The 22,926-nt window shown below is 39.9% G+C and overlaps 1 protein-coding gene across 7 annotated transcripts in view; it reads left to right on the top strand.

Annotated features, from left to right (window-relative positions):
• LOC147217007 (VPS10 domain-containing receptor SorCS1-like) overlaps positions 1–22,926 on the top strand; it is a 249,876-nt gene that overhangs the window by 165,921 nt on the left and 61,029 nt on the right. For all 7 annotated transcript variants that reach the window (XR_015109043.1, XR_015109044.1, XM_086176923.1 and 4 more), the window contains 6 exons: positions 7,140–7,213; positions 13,951–14,015; positions 15,657–15,775; positions 15,958–16,047; positions 17,698–17,877; positions 19,642–19,788. Coding sequence is in view for 5 of the 7 variants with exons in the window: in XM_086176923.1 (XP_086033049.1) it covers positions 7,140–7,213; positions 13,951–14,015; positions 15,657–15,775; positions 15,958–16,047; positions 17,698–17,877; positions 19,642–19,788 (675 nt within the window). In the remaining 2 variants the exon portion in view is untranslated. The remainder of the gene's footprint in view (positions 1–7,139; positions 7,214–13,950; positions 14,016–15,656; positions 15,776–15,957; positions 16,048–17,697; positions 17,878–19,641; positions 19,789–22,926) is intronic.

Genomic DNA, 22,926 nt, shown 5'->3' with positions numbered 1-22,926 from the left:
ACATGATCTAATTTTGTCTATTATTAGATTTTTATTATTTATTATTTTTTATTATTATTATTGTAAATATATGATACTTTGGCTGCTCAAGGAGAGTGTTAAAATAATGTTCACACCCGACATAATGAGTCATAACTTTCTTTCTTCTACTTCTTCCTTAATCTTTGGTTCCATAAAGAAGGACCTGTGTTGGAATTTCTGTCAATTACCATTATTATCTTTTGCAGATAACACTCAATCACATAAACCGGTAGAATATAGAAGTTTGCTATATTTGACAAGGCCGAACGTTTTCAGTTGTAATTCGTCATAAGGTCAGGAAAAATGGTTGTGATGATTAATAAATAAGTATGGTTTAAACATGATGCTAACAACCTTAAAATAGCGTAGATGTCTCTTTAATTTTCATGTTGTCATATTTTAGAAGTCTGTGCTAAAGATAATTTACCTATATTAACTCAAAAAGCTCCATCCATCCATTGTCTGCCGCTTATCCTGCTCAGGGTCGGAAGGGATGCTGGAACCTATCCCAGCCGCCATCAGGCAAGAGTCTGGGCTCACTCTGGACTGGTCGCCAGTCAATCGCAGCACCACAGAAAAAGACCATGCACTCTCTTATTCGCACATCTGGGTCATTTTCCCATTTTTCCAATTAACCTGCTGTATCTTTTTGGACTGCGGGAGGAAACCCACGCGGTTCCTTCATGCTGTGAGGTCGAAGCGCTAATCACTGCACAGAAATTATCAACAGTGCTTGCATCCAAACGCCAAAGGATGACAGACACAAGAGGAGCCATGCATGACGCATACTTTGGCATTGCTGCATGGTGACAATTATTAACTTTACCAATCAACTTAATTAAAATAAGCTGTTAAATACACTGGAAAATTATACTTAGCACCTCAAGCTGATAAATCAACTGTCAAACTCAAACTGATTAGTTTGCCTTGGTCTGCTAGGATTTTCTATGGATAGAAAATACAATAATGTTAAATCAAGAGTTTAAGTAGATGTATAGAATAATGTATAACTTGTACCTGTGGCCTTTCAATAATACAACCATGACAGACCAAGATTTTTTTTCATGTATTTTTCAAGGAGATTAAGATTCTGAGATTAAGTTTTTGAACAGTGCATCAATGATTTGTTCAAAGGAACTAGAAATTAAAATGGATAAACCTCAGTTGTTCCTTCAAATTTGAATGCTAATTTCAAGATAAATTGAAAATCACTTTACTCTTAGATTTCAATTTAGATTGATTAACTCTTACAGGCAATTTTACTTTTTTACCTTTAGTTATCTCACTAAAGAACTTGAAAGTTTCATTTCATCAATGACTCAATTTAAATGTCAGTTTCCCATTGTTGTTTAACTTAATATGTGTAAAAGCTTCTAATTCCTGCTACCCATAATTGGATATAATAACGCAATCAGTTTCCAAAGCTACTTTTAATTGAATTTTAACTTTCAGTGGATAATCAGTCACAAGGTTTTACAACCTTGAAGTGTTCAAAAAAAAAGAAAATAAGGGAAAATCAACAGCACTATTTTCAGAGGGTAAAGTCTGCCATTCCATGGCACAGTAAAGTTCATTATCAGCGGAACAAGGTTGAATTTTTTCAAGACTGAATACTGCAGGATACCTGATCCTTATTTATATTCCTGAACGTGTAGCTTAGTGGTAGAGCGCATGCTTTGCATGTATGAGGTCCTCGGTTAAATACCTGGCATCGCCACTTTAAGTTGCTTATGTTATTTTCGCATGCAACCAGACTACAACTATAACCCACACAGTCTGGTTGAAAAGTCAATGGAATGGCAGATGAATTGACAAATGATCAGTTTATGCTTGTCTGTTATTTGGGTTGATAAAAGTAAGAACAGTGTGTGTTCTCAGTTTCTGCTATCTTATGCCTTTTCAAGATTCAAAGCGATTATTTTCACATGTACAGTGTAGAAATGTGTGTCCCTCCACAGTGAAATTCCTACTTTACTGTCCGCTGTGTATTTGGATATGTGCTTATAGAAAGAGTGTAAACATTATGAATATGATTATTGATATGAATATGAACATTGCAATAGAACAGTGTCAGTGCTATTAGACATTTGAGGGAAGAATGAGTGCAGTTTAATTGGCAGTAGACTTTACATGTGGAAGAATTAGTGTCTGCTGTTTCTGAGTCTGATGGCAGTCAGAGAGAACTAATTCTTGAATCGTGTCGTTCTACATTTCACACTCCTGTACGTCCAGCCGGAGGGAGGGACTGTGAACAGTCCATGTTGGGTATGGCTGTGGTCCTTGGCGACGGAGGCAGTTCTTCCCTGGACTCTGCGGTGGTTGATGCTCCGCAGAGTAGGCAGTGGGGTTCTGGTGATCCACTCTCCAGGTGTCTGCGATCCAGAGCCTCGGTGCTGCCGTACAACACACTGATGCAGCCATTTAGGATGCTCTCAAGAATGCAGCTGTAGAGGTTGATGAGGATATTAGGCGACATGCCAAACCTCCTCAGCCTCCTGAGGAAGAACATCGTTGTTGAGCCCTCCTGACCGTCTGCGTGATGTTGAGGGACCAGGTGAGGTCCTCATTTATGTGGACATCCACGTATTTGAAGCTACTCACCCTCTCAACCTCAAGACCTTGGAGGAACAGGGGCTGATGTGGTCTCCTCTGTTTCGTCATGTCCACTATGTCATTCTCCTTGGTCTTTTCTGCGTTGAGGGTGAGTTTGTGTCCTCACACCACTTCACCAGACTGGCCACCTCCATCCTGTATGCCCTTTGGGATGGATGGATGTCGTTATGGAGTTTGGAAGTGAATCTTTTAAATGTTTCAGTCAAAAATCTTTCAGCATTCACCTGTTTTTTAAGACAGGTACTAAAACAATCACACACACACCATTGTGTGTGACTGTCTCGAGGTCCCGGTTTTCCCTCTGTCTGACCGTTAGACTCTGGGTGGAAACCGGAGGAGAGGCTGACTTTGGCACCAATTAACTTGCAGGCGGCCTTCGAAAACTGTGAAGTGAATTTGGGCCCCTGATGCAAGACCACATCCAGGGGGAGCCCAAAGGTCCTAAACATGTACTGGCACACAGCCTCAGTCTCTGGAGCAGAGGGAAGCTAGGCCAGGGGAATGAAATGACATGCCTTGGAAAAACTGTCAACAATGACCAAAATGGCAGTGTTCCCCTCAGATGGTGGAAGGCCTGATATGAAATCCAAGGAGATGTGGTCTGGGTTGTCCAGGAATGGGCAAGGGGTGGAGTAGGCCTTGGGGTGCAGTGTGCAGGCTCATATTCTTTGAACTGACAGAGGCAAAAGACTTTACATTAGCATTCATACAGGGCCACCAAAACAACCTCTTGAGGAACTCCAAGGTCCTGCGATGGCCGGGGTGGCTATTGCAATGAGAGGTGTTGCCCCACTGAAGGACTTGACCACACACTTCTGATGGTACAGAGGCGGCCAGAAGGCCCACCTCCAGGGCCTGGTTCTCCCTACTGGGCGCGTTGCACTACCGTTTTGATCCCCCACTGCACTGGAGCCACAACTTAGTGAATGGAAGGATGGTCATGGAGTAGAGTCCTCAGAAGACCTATGGTGAAGCCTTGATAGAGCATCTGGTTTCTTTATGGCTTGAGTCTCAGCTGGTGACAGGAAGGAGATGCATCCTCAGGGGGGAAAGGCTCTGTAAGACGTCAGTAGCACAGTCACAAGGTCGGTAGTGAAGTGGCCATGGTCTTGTTAAAAACCCCACTCAGGTTTTGATAGCTCAAGAGGACTAGGAGAGAGGTGACTTGGATCTGGAGAGGAAGCATCAGGATCTACAACAGGGGCCACACTCAATCCTACCAGTTGACGTGGTGAGATAGTCTAAAACAGGAAACTTGGGAGATGTGACTAAATTAAACTGGATCCTTTCGAGATGATTGTTGTTAATAGACATTAACAGGAGATGTCAAGTGGGTCACAGTACCTTTTCCCATGGGCCTTCCAGCCAGGGCAGTGCCAGGGGACACTTGAGGTTTAGAAGTCTGCTGGCCAAGGAGGAGTCCATGAAATTCCCTGCTGCACCAGAATCTATCAGCATGATAAGATAATGATGATCATTCCCCGGAGATTGTAATAGAAACTTGCATGCAGGTAGTTGAAACACGGGAAGTGATTGTTTTGCCAGTCAGTTCTTCCCATCCTGGACAGGGCTTGGCTTTTTCCCCGCAATGTTAGGACATGTTGAACGCAAGTGGCCTAGTAGCCCACGGTCCAACAGCATTCCCTCATCCGATGATCCCTCTCTGCTTGAGAAAGACGGGAGCCACCTAGCGTGTTAGCCTCTCAGGAGCAAGGGATGGCTGTGGGGGACCTAGGAGCGATGCATGGACGCCAGTGGAAGATTCCCTGAATGGCTGTCTCAACATCTTTCTCAGACGGTTGTCAAGCCAAACGATTCAAAGAGTTTAACATACACAGTGTAGAAACGAGTTTCCCTGTACAATTAAATTCCTACTTTACTGTCCGCAGTGCAATGGGATGTGCTGGTAGAAATGTAAACATTGTTATAAATATTGCAATAGAACAGTGAGTAGAAATACCGTGCAATAAGACGTTTGAGTGCAGCTTGGTGTCCAACTCAAAGTGCAGGATGAGTGCATAGTTGGCTGTAGACTTAACATGCAGGGAGGAGAAGGTCAGCCATTTAAGTGTCTGATGACAGTCAGGTAGAACGACTTCTTGAATTGTATCATTTTACATTTCACCCCCCTGCAAGTTATCTGGTCCGGCTGCCTTGCAGGGGTTGAACCATCTCGGCATATTTTGTCTGATGATACCGTTGGGAACATGAGACTTCCATTGTGCATGTGACTCACCTCTATGTTGTGGTTCTCAAAGCGCGCATTGTAGTTGTTGAGGTTATCCGGCAAGTAGTTTGCGGTGATGCCAATGCTGGACCTTTAGTCTGTTATGTGCTGCAGGCCTTGCCACATCCGCCGAGGGACGGCAGCGGAGTAGGAGCTATCCAGCTACTTTCTGGACTGCCTCTTGGCTGTTCTGATGGCCTTCCTCGATACTTATTTCCAGGCCTAAATGCATGAGCGGGCATGCACCATGTTGTGTACCTGACTGTTCAGCCAAGGCTTCAGCAGCACACTGTCAGGGCTTTGCCCTGCACTGCCGTCGAGTTAGTCTGCGGTGGGATGTAAACAATTCCCTCTGTAGATAATAGGAATGGCATTTAAGCTGCAAAAACGCCATCTGGCGAACAGTGCTTGCAGGCCGCACTTCTCTACACCATGCGGTCACACATGCCTCCCCTTTAGCTGTAGTCAGGTCCCTGTAGTGGGTCTGGTGGTCCCAGGAGCATTAGATGATCTGTAGCTCCAGTGGTATGAAACCAGTAAATTTTGGCTGCGTTTGGTTGTTGGCCATATCCAGAAGTGTGTGCCTGCTGTAGACTAGTGGAGCATTTGTATGCTGTAGAAAAAAAAAAAAAAGTGTCAGAGTAGAGGAGTCTAATAAAAAAAATAAAATAAAAAAAAAAACGCCAGCAGGGTGAGCAAACCCATCTGCCAGAGAGGGCGCCATGTTGCATGGTCTGGTCAATCAGGGACTAGTCTTTTCGCTGCCAAGTCATCATTGATGCATTAAGGCATACCACGGCGGAAGGCTGCCATATTCCATCTACTTTCAACAGCCAGGGTGCAGAAGAGAACTGCATGCTCAGACACTAGTGTCCTTGGCATAGATGGAACAGACAGTTGGCTGCGTCACTGCCCTCCAGTGGATGGTCAAACACCCATTGCGTCTCTTCAGCAAACCTTGGTTAGCTGTAAACAAACACTACCCTGTTTCCAGATGGATGTGGCCTTACTAGTCAGCAGGGTTATGATGCAGGTGCAATCAGAGGGGAAGAAAGTAGGATGCAGGTCAGAGGTAAGGGAGCATTGGTTCAAGAATCCGATAGTCTCTTGGATTCCCATCATACCTCCTTGGAACGGGGAGTCCAGTCTTGGTCTGTTGAGCTCTCGCTGGGGTAGGAGGGCGTCTAGTAAAAATAGTCCAGAATCCTTAAATAATATTTTTTTATGTTCTATTTCTTACAGCACTTTGATGGAAAGTGCTTTCTAGATAATTGTATTATTATTATTATTATCATTATCATTATTATTACTATCATTATCATTAGCAGTAGTAGTATTTTGTTATAATTTTTGTTATCATAAGAAGTAGTGTTAGTAAGTGTAGTAAATAATAGCAATAGTGTCGGTGGAGTTTGTCAGTCATCGAGGTTCTGATAAATTCTTGTCAAAATCCTCTTCTCGTAGCAAGAATACCAGTAGCATCATGTAATGTAATTTCCTAATTTGACTTAAATATTGTCTTTGTAGACTCTGAAACTTGTGTCCTCTTGAAATCCAATATTTCTCAAATGTTCCAATGTTAACACCAACCTGCAGCTACCTACCTTTCTAACATTATGGATTGCATAGTAAATTGCTGCCAATACAATTTCTTGTATTGAACTTGCGATATCGTGACATTAAATTTCTTTCTCTTTGATGTTGATTGTATCTGTTTCTTATGTTTTATTGATATCATTTGACCATAATCTGATTATCTCTGGTTCTAAATAAAATTAAAAAATTTCCTGACTGAAACAGAATTTTAATTTTCTGTTCTTCTGTCATAAGATTGGAATCCACCAGAGCCGATTGCTCCAGACTATCCGACAGCTTAGACAACTTAATGATTGTTAAAAAAAAAAAAAAAGTCCACCTTACTGTAATAATGTTCATTGATGTGGTAAGGTGCACAACAATGCTTGTGTCTGGAAATGTCTTTAATCCATTGCAGTATTTGTACTAAAATGTCTGTGTTCAAATTAAGTACCTGTACTATAAGAGTGTTTGGCAATAAATAGTAATGTAAGGCACTTGGACTGTGATACATTTCTGCTGTTTACATAGGTTTGCTGAGGTTTGCCAAGAGGAGCAACCTGAGAAAACACATAGAGGGAAAATCCTGAGCAAATTCATATAATTTTTAGACCAAATGAGAACTACATTATGGCATGTTTAATATTAACCACAAAAATAGGATTGTTAAATAAACTCTTACTGATGGCCTCTTTCTCTCCAGCTTTACAGCTCTGTGGAATTTGGGAGGAGATGGCAGCTTGTGCATGAAAGAGTGGCTCCCAATCGTTTCTACTGGTGAGTGCACGGTTTCAGATGTGAGCACATAAAACATTTATCACAAATGTATTTTAATTTAAGCTTTTTTTTCTTCGGCTTCTCCTTTGGGTTTTTCCCTTCAGGGGTCGCCACAGTGAATCCACCTTCTCCATCTAACGCTATTCTCTGTATCCTCCTCTATCACACCAACTAACTTGATATCATCTCTCACTGTATCCATAAATCTTTTCATTGGTCTTTCTCTAGACCTTCTGCCTGGCAGCTCCAATTCCAGCATGCATCTACCAATATATTCACTACCCCTCCTCAGAGAAGCCATCTCAGTCTGGCTTCTCAGACCTTCTCTCCAAAACATCTAACATCTCTGCGACGTCCAGTTCTGCTCCCTGTCTTTTCGTCATTGTCACTGTTTCTAGACGATACAGCCTTGCTGATCTCCCCACTGTCTTGTACACCTTTCCTTTCATACTGGCTGATAGTCTTCTATCTCATAGTACCCCTGACACTTTTCTCCACCCATTCAAACCATTTCTTCATCTCTTTTCCACAGTCTCCGTTTATCTGGACTGTTGACCCTAAGTACTTGAAGTCCTCCAACTACTTGATCTCCACTCCCTGTAGCCTCGCTCCACCTGGGTTCCTTTCCTTTCCAGAGCATACCTCCACCTCTCTAGATTTTCCTCAACCTGTTTCCTGTTCTCACTACAGATCACAATGTAATTTGCAATCATGGTCCATGGTGATTCCTGTCTAACCTCATCTGTCTGCCTGTCCATCACTACTTCAAACAAGAAGGGGCTCAGAGCTGATCCTAATGAAGTTCCACATCCACCGTGAACATCTCTGTTACACCTACAGCACACCGTACAACTGTCTCACAGCTAGCATACATGTACTGCACCAGTCTAACATACTTATCTGCCACTCCAGACTTCCTTATACAATACCAGAGGTCCTCTCTTGACACCCTTTCATATGCTTTTTCGAGGTCTACAGAAGTTTAAAGAAGAAGCAAAGCAGCTCCCTCTGACCTTTTTTGTACTTCTCTATTAGCATTCTTAAAGCAAATACTGCATCTGTAGTACTCTTTCTGGGTTTGAAGCCATGCTGCTGTTCACAAATGCTAACTTCTGCTATCTAGTTTCCACTACTCTCCTATAACTTCATTATATGGCTCATCAACTTTATCATTCTAAAGTTTCTGCAATTCTGCACATCCACCTTATTCTTAAAATGGTCACCATCGCATTACTTCTCCATTCCACAGCCATTTTCTCACCCTCTAAGAGCATGTTGAATAATGTAACCAGGAATTCTACTGTCAACTGTCCTAGAGCTTTCCATACCTCTACAGGAATATCATCAGGACCAACTGCCTTTCCACTCTTCCTCCTCTTCGATGCCTTTCTCACCTCACTTTAACTAATCTCTGCTATTTTGTTGTCTCCAATAGTCACCTCCTCTAACCTTCTCTCTCTTTCATTTTCCTCATTCATCAGCCCCTTCAGCATGCTCTTTCAATCTTCCTATACATTTACCTCTCTATCCTTAATCACCTGGACCTGCTCTACCTCCATTCCATCTCTATTAATTTGTTGCACCAACCTGTATAGATCATTCTCTCCGACCTTTCTTTCGAACAGAGCATACAAGTCACTGTAAGCCCTTAGTTTTGCCTTTGCTACCTGTACTCCTGTCTGTTCTCTTCAGTCCTCTCAGTGTCCCACTTCTTTGCTAACCATTTTCTCTGTATATACTCCTGCACTTTCCTCATTCCACCACCAAGTCTCCTTATCTACTTTCCTTCCAGATGACACACCAAGTACTGTCCTACCTGTCTCTCTAACTTCTCCTTATCCTCTAACTCCCATCACACCCATGGAGCATAGCCACTAACAACACTGATCATCACACCCTCAATTTCCAGTTTCTGAATTATAAGTCTATCTGACATTGTTTTCACCTCCAGAACATTTTTAACAAATGACTCCTTGAAGTTAAATCCTGCTCTATTTCTATTCCTGTCAGTACCATGATAGTGCAACTTAAAACCTGCCCCTAAGCTTCTTGTCTTCCTACCTTTCCACCTGGTCTACTGGACACACAGTATATCCACCTTTCCTTCTCTGGATCATGTCAACCAACTCTCTACCTTTTCCTGTCATTGTCCCAATATTCAAAGTTCCTACTCTCAATCCCAGAATTTTGCCTTTCTTCATCTCTCTCTGCTTACGAACACACCTTCCTACTCTCCTTCTTCACTGTAGGTCATCTGTACCAATGGTGGTCATTGTTAGCCCGGGTCAAGTAGTTGTAGTAGTAGTAGAATCAGTAGTAGTAGTAGTGACAAAGATATTATCAATAATAAAAGGAAACTATTATGCTACTTAATAAAATGAGTAATATAGAAGAGAAGTGCAGTGATTTATTAAAATATATTATTTGTGCAGTTATGGATTTACGAATTAATTTACTGTATGAATGTAGCTATTTATTTATTTATTTATTTATTTATCTGTTTGCTTTACCCTTTATTGTCTTTATTCACCACTCCTCTTGATTTTCTGATTTACAAAACAACACATTCAACACAAGCAGAAACTTCTTATTCTTTCTTCTTAATCTCAAGTTAATTGTGCTCAACTTCAATATCCACTCTTGTCACAGAACTTAAAAACAAAAGAAAATTAGTATCCAAGGCAGACTCTCTAAAGCGTACTGGATTGTGAGTAGTATCTACTTCTTACAGAACAGGAAAAAGCCTCCTTGAAGTAACTTTTTTTTTCAATCGCTTTCACCTTGAGAACCTTCGCTGAGAACCCCACACACACCGTGATGAGTAGTTACTCTGTATCATGCTTAGTGTATTTATTTAATTGTTTTATGTGAGTTGAAAGACAAAACAACATCCTTGTCATTAGCTTCTGTAATTGATTCTGTTTAGCTATAGTTTCTGCAATCTTTTTCAATGTTTTGTACACAGCCACATATTTATGAATTTTACTTTTTACATTTTTCTTACTGCCTTGGACTGCAATGACAAACATGTCAAGAGAAAGCAATATGCTCATGCCTTTCCCACAAAAAGACTAGATTATAGTCCAAATGTCTTAACTTTAACTTGAAAACTTGTAATCTTGTCATCGTCATCCTCAACTGTTTACAGTTAAGTGAAATAAAGACTCTCAGCCCACCATTGTGTTACAAGGATAACCTATCCTGAGTGAATCCTCAAATCACTTTCACTTTTCATTCTGATGTTATTGAGTTAAATTGTCACTTACAGTGCATTGATGGACTGTAGATTCTTTGAGGTCAAGTAAATCAGGAATGTCTCTAGGATTTTACTGGGTATCTGGGACCAATTTCTAACTTACATTGAATTAGTCTGTGTTAACTTTTTAGCTTGTAGTATCCTGGGGAATTTACCTTTGTTTTCGCTTTTGTTTTCTATTCTGATAGTGCTATATATCAATTTAATTATGATATAATTAGAATAAGAACCCATCCTTGCAGGAATGTGTTAACATTTAACAACTTATTTCAATATTATCAAAAAGTATATTAATAAATTATTCTGTATTCAACTGTTAGAGAGTGGTACCCTGGGGTTATAGAATATTTATTGTAAACATTCTCAAAACTGAGATGAGAAATTACTTGGCCCTGAGCTACTAACACACTGTTGCCACAAACATGTATTTCATGTCAGGGAATAAAGTTGCAATAGAAATGAAATTTTGATAAAGAAGATGTTCTGAACATGCTCTTTTATAGCATCCTCTCAAAGTGACGAACCGATGAGCCAGAAAAGTTTTTAAGATTTTCATTATTGATATCTCTGACATCCCTGAGCATCTTCTTTGGCAGACCCTCTCATTATGTGACCACCAATGTTGAGCTTTGCAGGCATGTTTCAAAATCAGGTTCGATCCAAGTTCAGATTTTCTTGAGATGCAATAAGTTGCTTGAAGCAAGAGAATTTTTTTTTTTTTTTTCATGTTGAATCTCTTTTCTATGATATTCTGGCAAATGACTTAAATGTTGAGCACTCAGCCAGCCATCAATATGTCAATGAATATTTGTCAAAAGAGGGAAAATGTGAATAAAAAACTATTTTTAAAAAGAAATACCTTTTTTATGGCCAATCCTGATTCAAGTATTTGTTTGTTTCATTGTCTAAAACAATTAGAACACATAATGTTCCCTCTTGATATGTATTCTATATTTGCCTGGGCTTCCTGCAGAAAGATGAAAGATCGAGTGGCTCTGTTAAAACCCTTCCACCGGCTGACAGTACTGGAGGAAAAACTGAAGGGACACTTGTTTAATTTGTTTTTCCCCTGATTGACATGCAGGACGGTACAAATCTTGATACAGAAGGTTCAGAACCCCATTTATAAGACTGCATTTTTTTATCAGTTTCTTATATTGAGCTGGGTTATAAAAATTACAACATCACACATCTATCAATTTGCAAGCAGTAAAGTGGCATGTGTGGCATGAGCTGGAGGTAGCAGAAATTAAGATGTTGAGTTTCTTTATGGGAGTGACAAAGATGGATAGGATCAGGAATGAGTCTATTAGAGGTACAGCACATTTTAGATGTTTTGGAGAGAAGGTCAGAGCTGCCAGATGAGATGGTTTGGTCATCTCCAGAGGAGGGACAGTGCGTATATTGGTCGAAAGATGCTGAGGTTGGAACTGCAGAAAGCTTGGAGGAAGACCAAAGAGAATATTTATGAATGTGGTGAAAGAGGACATGAAGTAAGTTGAGAGACATGAAGTAAGTTGTTCATCCAGTTGCACTGGTTACCTGTAGCTGCCAGGATCAAGCACAAGGCCTGGCATTCAAAACCACCTCAGGAACAGGTCCAGCATATCTGAACGAAGTGATAAGACCTTATGCTCGAGGCAGAGAGCTGCGTTCCTCTAATACAAACCTACTAGCAGTACCTTTTGTTCGCTCTAAGCAATCTCAGGCAAAACTGTTCTCAGTTCTACTACCTCAGTGATGGAACAAACTTCCACTAGCGTCATCTATCTCAACCTTCAAGAAACAGGTAAAAACTTTTCTCTTTCAGGACTTTACTACGCTGATGCCCCAGATCAGGTTAGGCAGCAAGTTAGGCTATGCAGTGTGTGTGTGTGTGTGTGTGTGTGTGTGTGTGTGTGTGTGTGTGTGTACGTTTGTGTATGTCTTTGTCAAAAAAAAAAAAAAAAAAAAAAAACAACTCACTAACCCAAGCTTACTGTTCTGTATATTTCCTGTGCTTCGTGTATTTGCAAGTGTATTTGCAGTCCCTATGTCCTCTATTGTAAGTCGCTTTGGATAAAAGCGTCTGCCAAATGCAATGTAATGTAATGAGAGAGAAGAGGGTATAGAGAATAGGGTCAAACGGGGAAGATTGATTCACTGTGTTGACTAACTGAAAAGAGAAAAAAAAGAAGAAACTGGCATGAGTGGCATAAAGCTGTTCGTCTCGGCTTTACATCAATATATTGTATGTTGAATAAATATAGAATACATAATTTAATAGTTTTTTTCTTCCATCATATCAGAGAATGACATGATATTGTGAGTGTACAAGTGATTTCTCGGTCCACACTACAATACACAATCAATTATAGAGAGATTACAGTGGTCTGCCTGCTACTTATCACAGAGATCACTTAGAGGCGAACAGATAAAAAAATGCTGAAGCCTGGCTGACTCGGAATCATTCAGTGCATGCCTCTGGCTCCTCCTGGGTACCTAAATAGATTATTCAGTGATAATAGAAATGTGCTTGTGCTAAGTAGGTCACCTATTCATAGTAATGTTTCATCCAAAAAATTGATAAATGTAACCAATACGGATAAGGAGAGTAAGCTGATGCGGTCTCTGTCTCTATCTTACTTTGACTGCGTTCATTCTTCCCCGCCCATGTGTTGCCTACCTGTCAACACGGTTTGTCCTCCCTTTTCTCTTTCCCTTCTCTCCAGCTATCTCTATCTTTATCACCCATCTTCTCCATCACCACCCATGGACTCCACTCTGTGTGTGATGTCTTTGCTTCTCCTCTGATCCTTAAGTCTTATTTCATACATATTAAATGTCCAAATGATTATATGCCATTTCATCTGCGGGCATCCCTTCTGCAGTTATAAAATCAATGACTTTCCTCTCCTAACGATGTCAGGAACGCTTCCACCATCTTTTCGTGGGAGCAGATGTTGGTGCAAACAATTAGATTACAATGTAACCTTGGTGTCTTTTCCCAAACTTGGAACTCTTGTAGTGGTTGGGATGTGTTAGAGGCAGTACTTGTGTATATGTGTTTGGCTTGAGGATATTTTTTTTTAAAATGTACTTTTGATAAATCTTGGAACCACGTTTTCTTTTCTCTTCTTTGAAAAGGAAAAAAAAAGATGAATAAAAATGCTAAACCTACAACTAAAACATTCCTACTTAATTCTAAAAAGGGGAAGAAGCATCTTGATTTTCTCAAAAAATGTATGATTTAAGAAAGCCTCTAATACAGAGTTTCAGTCATAATAATCAATATGATCCCATAGTTACACCCCAAGATAAGCATATTTGAAAATTAAAAGTATATATGTTTTTTTTTTTTTTTTTTTTTTTTTCAAATTTAGCCTGCTTTCCTAATTACAGACATGCCTGCCTTTCCTGTATGTTTCCTCAGACGGAGGAGGTTGCATTTTCCGGACAGAAAAAAACCTCCCTGCCCCTTACATGTTTTTCCCCCTTCCAGGTCAAAAATGGGGTTGGACAGAGAGCCTGGTTTAATTCACCTGGAAACCACCGTCTCTGAAGGACGTAAGTAATTGAATACAGAGCTCAGTACTTTGGTATTTTTTCCACATTGTTCTCAAGTAAAAAGAGCCATGCGGACAACTCTGCAAGCAATAAAGCAGGAGAGCATGGACAGTGACAACAGAAAGAAAATAATCAATATATTAGAATTTTTTACGAGCAAGTGATTCAACTCAACCGTAAGGAATAAAATTTCTGGACTGATGATCTGATATACGTGTGATTTTATTTGATTTATTGTATTTTATTTGATTGACTTGGCGAGTATACTATATATTTTTATATATTTTTTTCCAAACAACATCTAAACATCCTTTTATCTTGACCTGAGGTTTTGCAAGACTAATTCTTCCCAGATATAAACTTGTAAAACCTCCAAGTTAAGTGCTGTCACTGGCTGAAAATTATAATTATATATAAATATATACACTGCTCAAAAAAATAAAGGGAACACTTAAAAAACACATCCTAGATCTAAATGAATGAAATATTCTTATGAAATACTTTGCTCTTTACACAGTTGAATGTGCTGACAACAAAATCACACAAAAATGATCAATGGAAATCAATTGTATCAACCCATGGAGGTCTGGATAAGAATCCCACTCAAAATTAAAGTGTAAAAACAAACTCCAGGCTGATCCAACTTTGATGTAATGTCCTTAAAACAAGTCAAAATGAATCTGTGTTGCTTCCTGAGTGGACACTATGATTTCACAGAAGTGTGATTGCCTTGGAGTTACATTGTGTTGTTCAAGTGTTCCCTTTATTTTTTTGAGCAGTATATATATATGTGTGTGTGTGTGTGTGTGTGTGTGTGTGTGTGTGTGTGTGTGTGTGTGTGTACATATATATAGTATAGTGAACATTCACTTGGATAATGGAAATCTAGGACAAACAGCATCCTGAAGGTTATTTGATATTCGGAGAAACTGGCTGTAGCAGGTTTTTAGAAAATATGACATGTTGAAATATGATTTCCATTACCATAAAGTAAAAATTCTAGGTATACTAGATGTCTCTTCATTAAGAAGATTATATAGTACACAATGTTTATACATAATGTTGTGATGATCCAGTCTATTTCTCTTCATTGGTCTGCACAGTTCAATATCACTTTACATTACACTCACACCATTTGTTTATGTCCTTTGATTATTATACATTTCCCGATCCATGAAAAGTCCAAATGTAATTTAAAGGGGCAATATAACAGCTTTAGGGCATGCAATTTAAAAGATATGCATTGGGAAACTTATTCTGGAAGAGCCTTCAAGGCCACTCACACCCCGCCAAAATACCACCAAATCCAATCAGACAAACACACATCGCTTGTTTAAGGTGAAATGGTCCAGTGACCATCACTATTGATCATGGGCATTTGGTTGGAACAGACAGGTATCCAACAGAGGCTAACATGTTTGGACAGACTTGCTTTCAATGCCAATTGAAGCCAGAGAAAGCAATTGGCCTCTCTGGTCATCTGTCTTTGCCTCTTCACCTCCATCAGGCTATGAGATTGGCAGTGTCGCTTTATTCACACAAAAATGTAAGAAACCAAAAACAGCCCAAGTTGCTCTGTGAAGGTTGCCTTTCTTCATTGTCTAATGTGACGTGTGTGTGTGTATGTGTGTGTGTGAGTAGAGGCACTGTACATCACCTGCAGGCTGCAGAACTGCACAGATGCAAACAAGGGCAAACCATTCCCTGGCTTCATTGACCACAATTCTCTGGTGGTGCAAGATGAGTATGTTTTTGTCCAGGTGGGTGATTGTTAAGTTTCTTCGGAGAAACCCATTGAAAGCACAAGATGTAAAGATTTTGTGATTACGTTTTGAAGGTCATTATTAGAGAAGGGCTTTTTGAGGAGCTTTATGTGTCACCACAGTGGGAAAGATACATTATCTGTTTCTTTTCATTGTGTTCACTTGATGGTCATCTGAAGGTTTCAACTGCTGGAATGCCAATATACTATGTGTCTGCAAACAGAGATGTTTTTACACCAATGAAGTTGCCCAAGTACACTTTGCCTAAGGTGAGCAATACATGATGATACAGAGTTGTTCTTTTTCACACACCAAATGCACTTTATCATCAAATAATAAAAATAATTATTACAAATAAATAAATGACAGAGAACTGTTGGGTGAACTGGCATGATGTTATGAGAATCATCTTTTTAAAACTAGAAAAAAAGTTGAAAAAAGTAAACTATTATATAAACACTAAAATTACAGTCTACAAGAAACTGTATCCTAAAATTCAATCATTTGTATGAAATCTGTGAAAATAACCTTACTTTTGAAAAATATTATCGACGTTGCCTTAATGTTAACAAAAATGTGTATCCAAAAATGTAATGTGTAATCCATGCGTGATGAATAGAAGGGAATACATTTGTCAGAAAAATGCAGTTTTCTTCAAATTAAATAGAAATCTTTCTTCAAATCTTTGAAGAACTTAAAGATTCACACGCTACCAAAAAAAAAAAATGAGCATGACATGAGTGTCCCCAAATACTTACAAATGTTCTCAAAAAATGTCACCCAACACAACAGTGATTTTACCCTTTTTTTTTGTCAGTATGAAAGAGGTGCAAATCAAGCTTATTATTTGAAAACAGCTGAGTGATGAAGTGTAACTATATGAATATGTTCTGTATTTTGTTTTGAGTTATTAAAATTACAAATCAATTTATGATTTTTTTTTTTTTATGACAGAAAGAAAAGAAAAAAAATGAACGTGATAAAGTTGGAGGTGTGGCGAGGAGGAGAACCCCGGACTCTGATCCAATTCAATTTTATTGAGTAATAAGTAATTTCCCGAAGGGAAAGCCCTTGGTAGCTCTCAGTGGTAAAAAATATTTTAAAAGAAACATGCAACCTGCATGTTTTTGGGAGTTTCAGTCCAGCTCTGTATCACTTTCTCAGTTATTTCAGCAACAATCACGGTCAAAAGTAGCCTAATTCAAAGTGTTTGGGACTGTTATTTTGCTGCAGCATGTGCATATGGCTTCACTTGTCACATCAGCCTTGAGAATAAAACATGTTTTATTCAGTCAGGCCCAAGCAAGGCACTGATCAGCTGTTAGCTTACACCAAGGTGATACTGCCACAGTCACACACACAGGCCATCACCATCTCCTCATAGTTAAACCTGACATCATTTTAATGATGGCAAGTTTCTTTTTATTTTACTGTGAATCTATTTGGTGAAGCCACTGAGGGTATAATGACGAGAATTAATATAGAACTATCAGTTTTGACCAAGATTCCAGCTGAATTTTTGTCACAATATCAATTTGAGAACTCTGCAACCATGCAGTTGACTATAACTTTCTGTCCTTTTAAAAATTGAGTATTTGAGAAATCAAGATTTAGTTTTTCAGTTGTGAGTATCCCAAGAAAGTCAATTGCCAACATTTCTTGACATTGATATATTTTCTTTAAATCTCAATTAATTGATTTTATCATCAAACAGATTTTTTATCTAGACCACAAATCTTCCAGTAATTTAATGTGCATCTCTCCAATGGAAATAAAGTAGCATGTAACAAGCATTTAATCGTATCACATAAGAATCATACGGAAAATATAAAAAAATGTTGCTCAACAAAATCCTAGCATAAATTAGTTGACACAAATGTATAGTATACTATTAATTGCTGTCTTTGTCACTGTCCTAGGACTTGCATGTGATCAGTACAGATGAGAATCGCGTTGTTGCAGCTGTCCAAGAATGGAACCAGAATGAAACCTACAACCTTTATATTTCGGACACATCAGGGGTGTTCTACACTCTTGCCCTGGAGAATGTGGTCAGCAGCATGGGCCCTGAAGGCAACGTCATGGTCGATCTATATGAGGTGATCCAACACCAGTGTGTGTCATGTTAAATAAAGCTAGCTTTACTAGTTTGTCAGTTTCAGGATCAAGTTGGTGGGGTGCCCGTCCCCAAAGTCGACTCTAAAAACATATATGTTGGACTTTAAAGACCTGGATGGCAGATGGAAGAAATGTATAATATGTTAAAAACAGAGCAGTATAAATGTGCTGATATCAACGGAAGGGATGGATTGAAGAAGGCTTAGAATAAAAAAGATGGTCGCGTTATAAACTATGACATAATTGTAACAAATGCAGGTTTGTTAATTACAAAAAATCCACATATGATATTTGGTAGAACAAAATTAAAGACTTGGTGGATTTTGAAAAAATAAAAGAAGATAAACACAGCACTTTATATAATGGTGGGAGCACTTTCAAAATAATAAAATCTAAAAAAATAATGATGCCATAGTACATACTGATTAATATTGATATATGATTACATTTTCCAGTCACAGACACTTTTGTGTAGCTCTGATACATTGCCATAATTCAAAGACAAATTATCACATAATGTTGAATAAAATGAGATGTCTGAGTCTGATGATTAAGCAGCTGATGATGCTAATCATGTATTGCTATCAAATCCACCACCTTGAACACAGGACATGCTAAATCTCTTCTTTAAGGTACATTGAAGTATTTGCAAGTTGCCAAAGTGGACTTTCATTGCTGGATGTCAGTTACTCAATCCAGTATCTCTGAGCAAGCCCTCAAGGCTGCAGGCAAAAAGTCAGATTCATTTAAGAAACATATTGATTGCTTCCAAATCCCTATACAGTATATCATGTTCCACTCAACATTTGTAACTCTGGTTTTGTGGTGAATATAAATGAAGTAAGCATATGAGATGAGAATGAGATGAGATGAGAACAACTTTATTAATCCTGAAGGAAATTGTTGTGCCAGAGTTTCCTTGTGATTTGATTTTTTTTTTCCAGTTCACTGCATTTTCCAATATTAAGATAAGATAAGATAAGATAAGATAAGATAAGATAAGATAAGATAAGATAAGATAAGATAAGATAAGATAAGATAAACTTTATTGATCCTCATAGGGGATATTCCTTTGTCACAGCAGTGTAACAATTATAATGCCAAAAAATGAAATCTTTACATAAAAATGAATATAAATATAAATGGAGAGACAGAAGCCAGAAGATAGCAAGACATCCACAAATAGATAGACAGCATCAACCACAACAACAACATCAGGGATAGTAATGGACAACATAAAGGAACAGTAAGGGTGAAAAATACACAACCAGAATTAAAGGACAATATAAATAGAGTGACAATAGCAATGACGAGAGTAAAATAAATAACAAAAGTAGGCAGAATATGTGCAGGCTGGAACCAACAAGGATAAGAAAGAGAGCAGAGTGAGGGCATGATATGTGAATGGGGTGAGGTAGTGAATGGTTGAGGTAGTGGGATTTTGGAAGCAGCACAGATGCACCTCAGAGCTGTGTGCCATCCAGACTGCTGTTGTACACTCTGATGGCTGGGGCACAAAGGAGCATCTGAAGCATTGAGTTCCACACCAGGGTGGGATGAACCGTTTGCTAAAAGAGCTGTCCATCATCTACAGCTCATGGTGCAGGGGGTGGGAAGGATTGTCCAAGATAGCTCCCGGTTTGTCCTTCACCCTCCCCACTGCCACCCATCGAAGATTTTGGGGAATCCGCATGTTCGTCGTGGTCATTTGCAGCCATTAGTTGTTTTCTTTCTCAATTCTACAGGTTGCTGGGATAAAAGGAATGTTCCTTGCAAACAAAAAGGCCGGCAACCAAGTGAAAACACACATCACCTATAACAGAGGCAGAGACTGGAGGCTACTGCAGGCTCCAACCGAAAACCTGCGAGGCAGCAACATTCATTGTGTACTAGTGAGTATCCTTACGTTGACTCCAACCAAAGATAAATTTTCACATTGGTTGACAGATTTTAACAGTGGGGAGTTGTGAGATGCTCCAAATGAGAAGGATTCCATAGCACAGAGTGCCCTGAGTAGACAGTGCTTAGACATCAGCGAGTTTTATTCTTTAAAAGTAAGAGCACCATTGAGCTCACTTTTGAGGAAGTCATGTTTTTTAATTTTTTTAATTTATTTATTCATTTTACATAAACACGTTGACATAGCATTTCACCATGTCTTTGGAAAATAGAACCCTATAGAAACTATATTCTTACAACTGGAACAACTGGAACTTTTTGAGGGGACTGAAAAATTCCAATGCTTATGTTCTAAAAATGATATTTTGAAGAATACCTTTAATGTCACATTCAGTTATACACAGAGCACAACATCACTAATATTTGATCACTTATGGATGAACATTTATGGATGAGCAGAAGGCAGCTAAGGAGCAGCACTAGGAAAGCAGTTAGGGATTGAGTGACTCCCTCAACAACACTTTGACTGGCTAGGAGGAGTGTGGCAATCAAACCAGGAATGTTCAGTTCCAAGGACAACTGCTCTAATTCAAGAGATTCATAGCATTTATTGTCACATGTACACTGTAGAACTATCCTTATACAGTGAAATTCCTACTGTCCGCCGTGCATTGGGATATGTGCTAGTAGACGATTGTAAACATTATTCTAAATATGATTATAGATATGGATATGAACATTGTAATAGAGCAGTGGTGGTGTAATAAGACATTTGAGTTCAGCTTGATGTGCAACTCACTAAGTGCAGGTGCAAGGATGAGTGCAGTTGAATTGGCAGTAAACTTTACATGTGCAAGAAGAATGAGGGTCAGCTGTTTAATAGTCTGATGGCAGTCGGGTAGAACGAGTTCTTGAATCAAATTGTTCTACATTTCACACTCCTGTACCTTCATGGAGTAGGAGTCCATGAACAGTCCATTTTTGGGGTGAGCGTAATCCTTGGCAATGGAGGCAGCTCTCTTGTGGACTCTGTGGTGGTAGATGCTCTGCAGGGTAGGCAGTGAGGTTCCAACCAATGCCACCGGCATCTGTGGTCCACAGTGGTGGTGCTGCCATACCACACGCTGATGCAGCCTGTCAGGATGCTCTTAACAATGCAGCTGTAGAAGTTGCTGATGATCTTAGGCGACATACTGAACCTCCTCAGTCTACTCAGGAAGTACATCCGCTGTTGAGCCCTCCTGACCGTCTGCATCTTGTTGAGGGACCAGGTGAGGTCTTCGCTTATGTGGGCACCTAATATTTGAAGCTGCTCACCTTCTCAACCTCAAGACTTTGGAGGAACAGTGGCTGATGAGGTCTCCTCTCCTTCCTCATGTCCACTATCATCTCTTTGGTCTTGTCTGTGTTGAGGGTGAGGTCTTTGTCCTCACAACACTTCACCAGACTGGCCACCTCCATCCTGTAGACTGTTTCGTCTCCGCCAGTGATGTGTCCTATCACTGCTGTGTCATCTGTGAACTTCAGGATGACCTTGTCCCCATGTGAAGCGACACAGTCGTTGGTGAATTAGCTGTAGAGGATGGGGCTGAGCATATATCCCTGAGTAGTGCCCATGTTCATGATGATGCTGGGTGAGGTCCTGTTACCTATCCTGAAAGACTGGGGTCTGCATTGTGTTTTTGTAGACATAGCAAAATCATATGGCAGTGTGCCAAGAGAGGGGCTCTGGTATTGTATGAGGAAATCTGGAGTGGCAAAGAAGTATGTTAGACTGGTGCAGTACATGTATGCTAGCTGTGAGACAGTGGTGAGGTGTGCTTAAGGGGTAACAGAGAAGTTCAAGGTGGAGGTGGGACTCCATCAGGAATCAGCTCTGGGTCCCTTCTCGTTTGCAGTGGTGATGGACAGGCTGACAGATGAGGCTAGACATGAATCTCCATGGACCATGATGTTTGCAGATGACATTGTAATCTGTATTGAGAGCAGGGAACAGGTTGAGGAAAATCTAGAGAGGTGGAGATATGCGCTGGAAAGGAGAGGAATGCAGGTTAGTTGCAGCAAGAAAGAGTATATGTGTCTGAGAGGAACCTGGATGGAACGGTGAGGCTACATGGAGTGGAGATCAAGAAGTTTGAGGATTTCAGGTACTTGGGGGTCAAGTACCTGAAGGAGTGTGTAAAAGAGGTGAAGAGACGGGTCCAAGCAGGTTTGAGTGGGTGGAGAAAAGTGTCAGGGGTACTATGTGATAGAAGACTATCAACCAGAATGAATGGAAATTTGTACAAGACAGTGGTGAGACCAGTGATGCTGTATGGCCAAGAAACAGTTACAATGACGAAAAGAATGGGGGCAGAGCTAGAGTTCCCAGAGATGAAGATGCTATGGTTCTCTTTGGGAGTGACGGGGATGGATAGGATCAGGAATCAGTCTATCAGAGGAACAGCACATGTTAGATGTTTTGGAGAGAAGGTCAGAGAAGCCAGAGAGATGGTTTGGCCGTGTACAGAGGAGGGATAGTGGTTATATTGGTAGATGGATGCTGGAATTGGAGTTGCCAGGCAGGAAGTCTCGAGGTACACCGAAGAGAAGATTTATGGACGTAGTGAGAGAGGGTATGAGGGTAGCTGGTGTGAGAGAGGAGAATACAGAAAATAGGGTTAGATGGAGATGGTTAATTCGCTGCAACCCCTAAAGGGATAAGCCGAAAGGAGGAGAAGGGGAAAAAAGGTCAACTCTCTGGACCAATGGAGCATGTGGAAAAGAGTTAAAGAAATGGATTCAACCAGATTGGAGCATGTGGAGAATAGTGTGAGGGGTAATGTGATAATAGACTATCAACCAGAAAGAAAGGAAAGGTGTACAAGACAGTGGTGAGATAAGCAATGCTGTGTGTTGTTGTCTGAACAATGCTGTTTAGAGACAGCAGCATTGAGTCAGGGAGCACAGCTAGAGGTAGCAGAGATGAAGATGTTCAGGTTCTCTTTGGGATTGAAGAAGAAGGATAGAATCATCAATGAGTACATCGGCGGTACAGCAATTTTAAGGTGTTTTCGAGATAAGGTCAGAGAAGCCAGACTGAGGTGTTTAATCATGTACAGATGACAGAAAATGAATATATTGGTAGAAGG

The sequence above is a fragment of the Fistularia commersonii genome, chromosome 29, assembly GCF_037954325.1.
Source record: "Fistularia commersonii isolate RoL2024-O1a breed Wild chromosome 29, RoL_Fcom_v1.0, whole genome shotgun sequence".
Lineage (NCBI taxonomy): Eukaryota > Metazoa > Chordata > Actinopteri > Syngnathiformes > Fistulariidae > Fistularia > Fistularia commersonii.
Note: the sequence above shows the minus strand (reverse complement) of the source record. Positions and strands in the feature narration are given on the sequence as shown.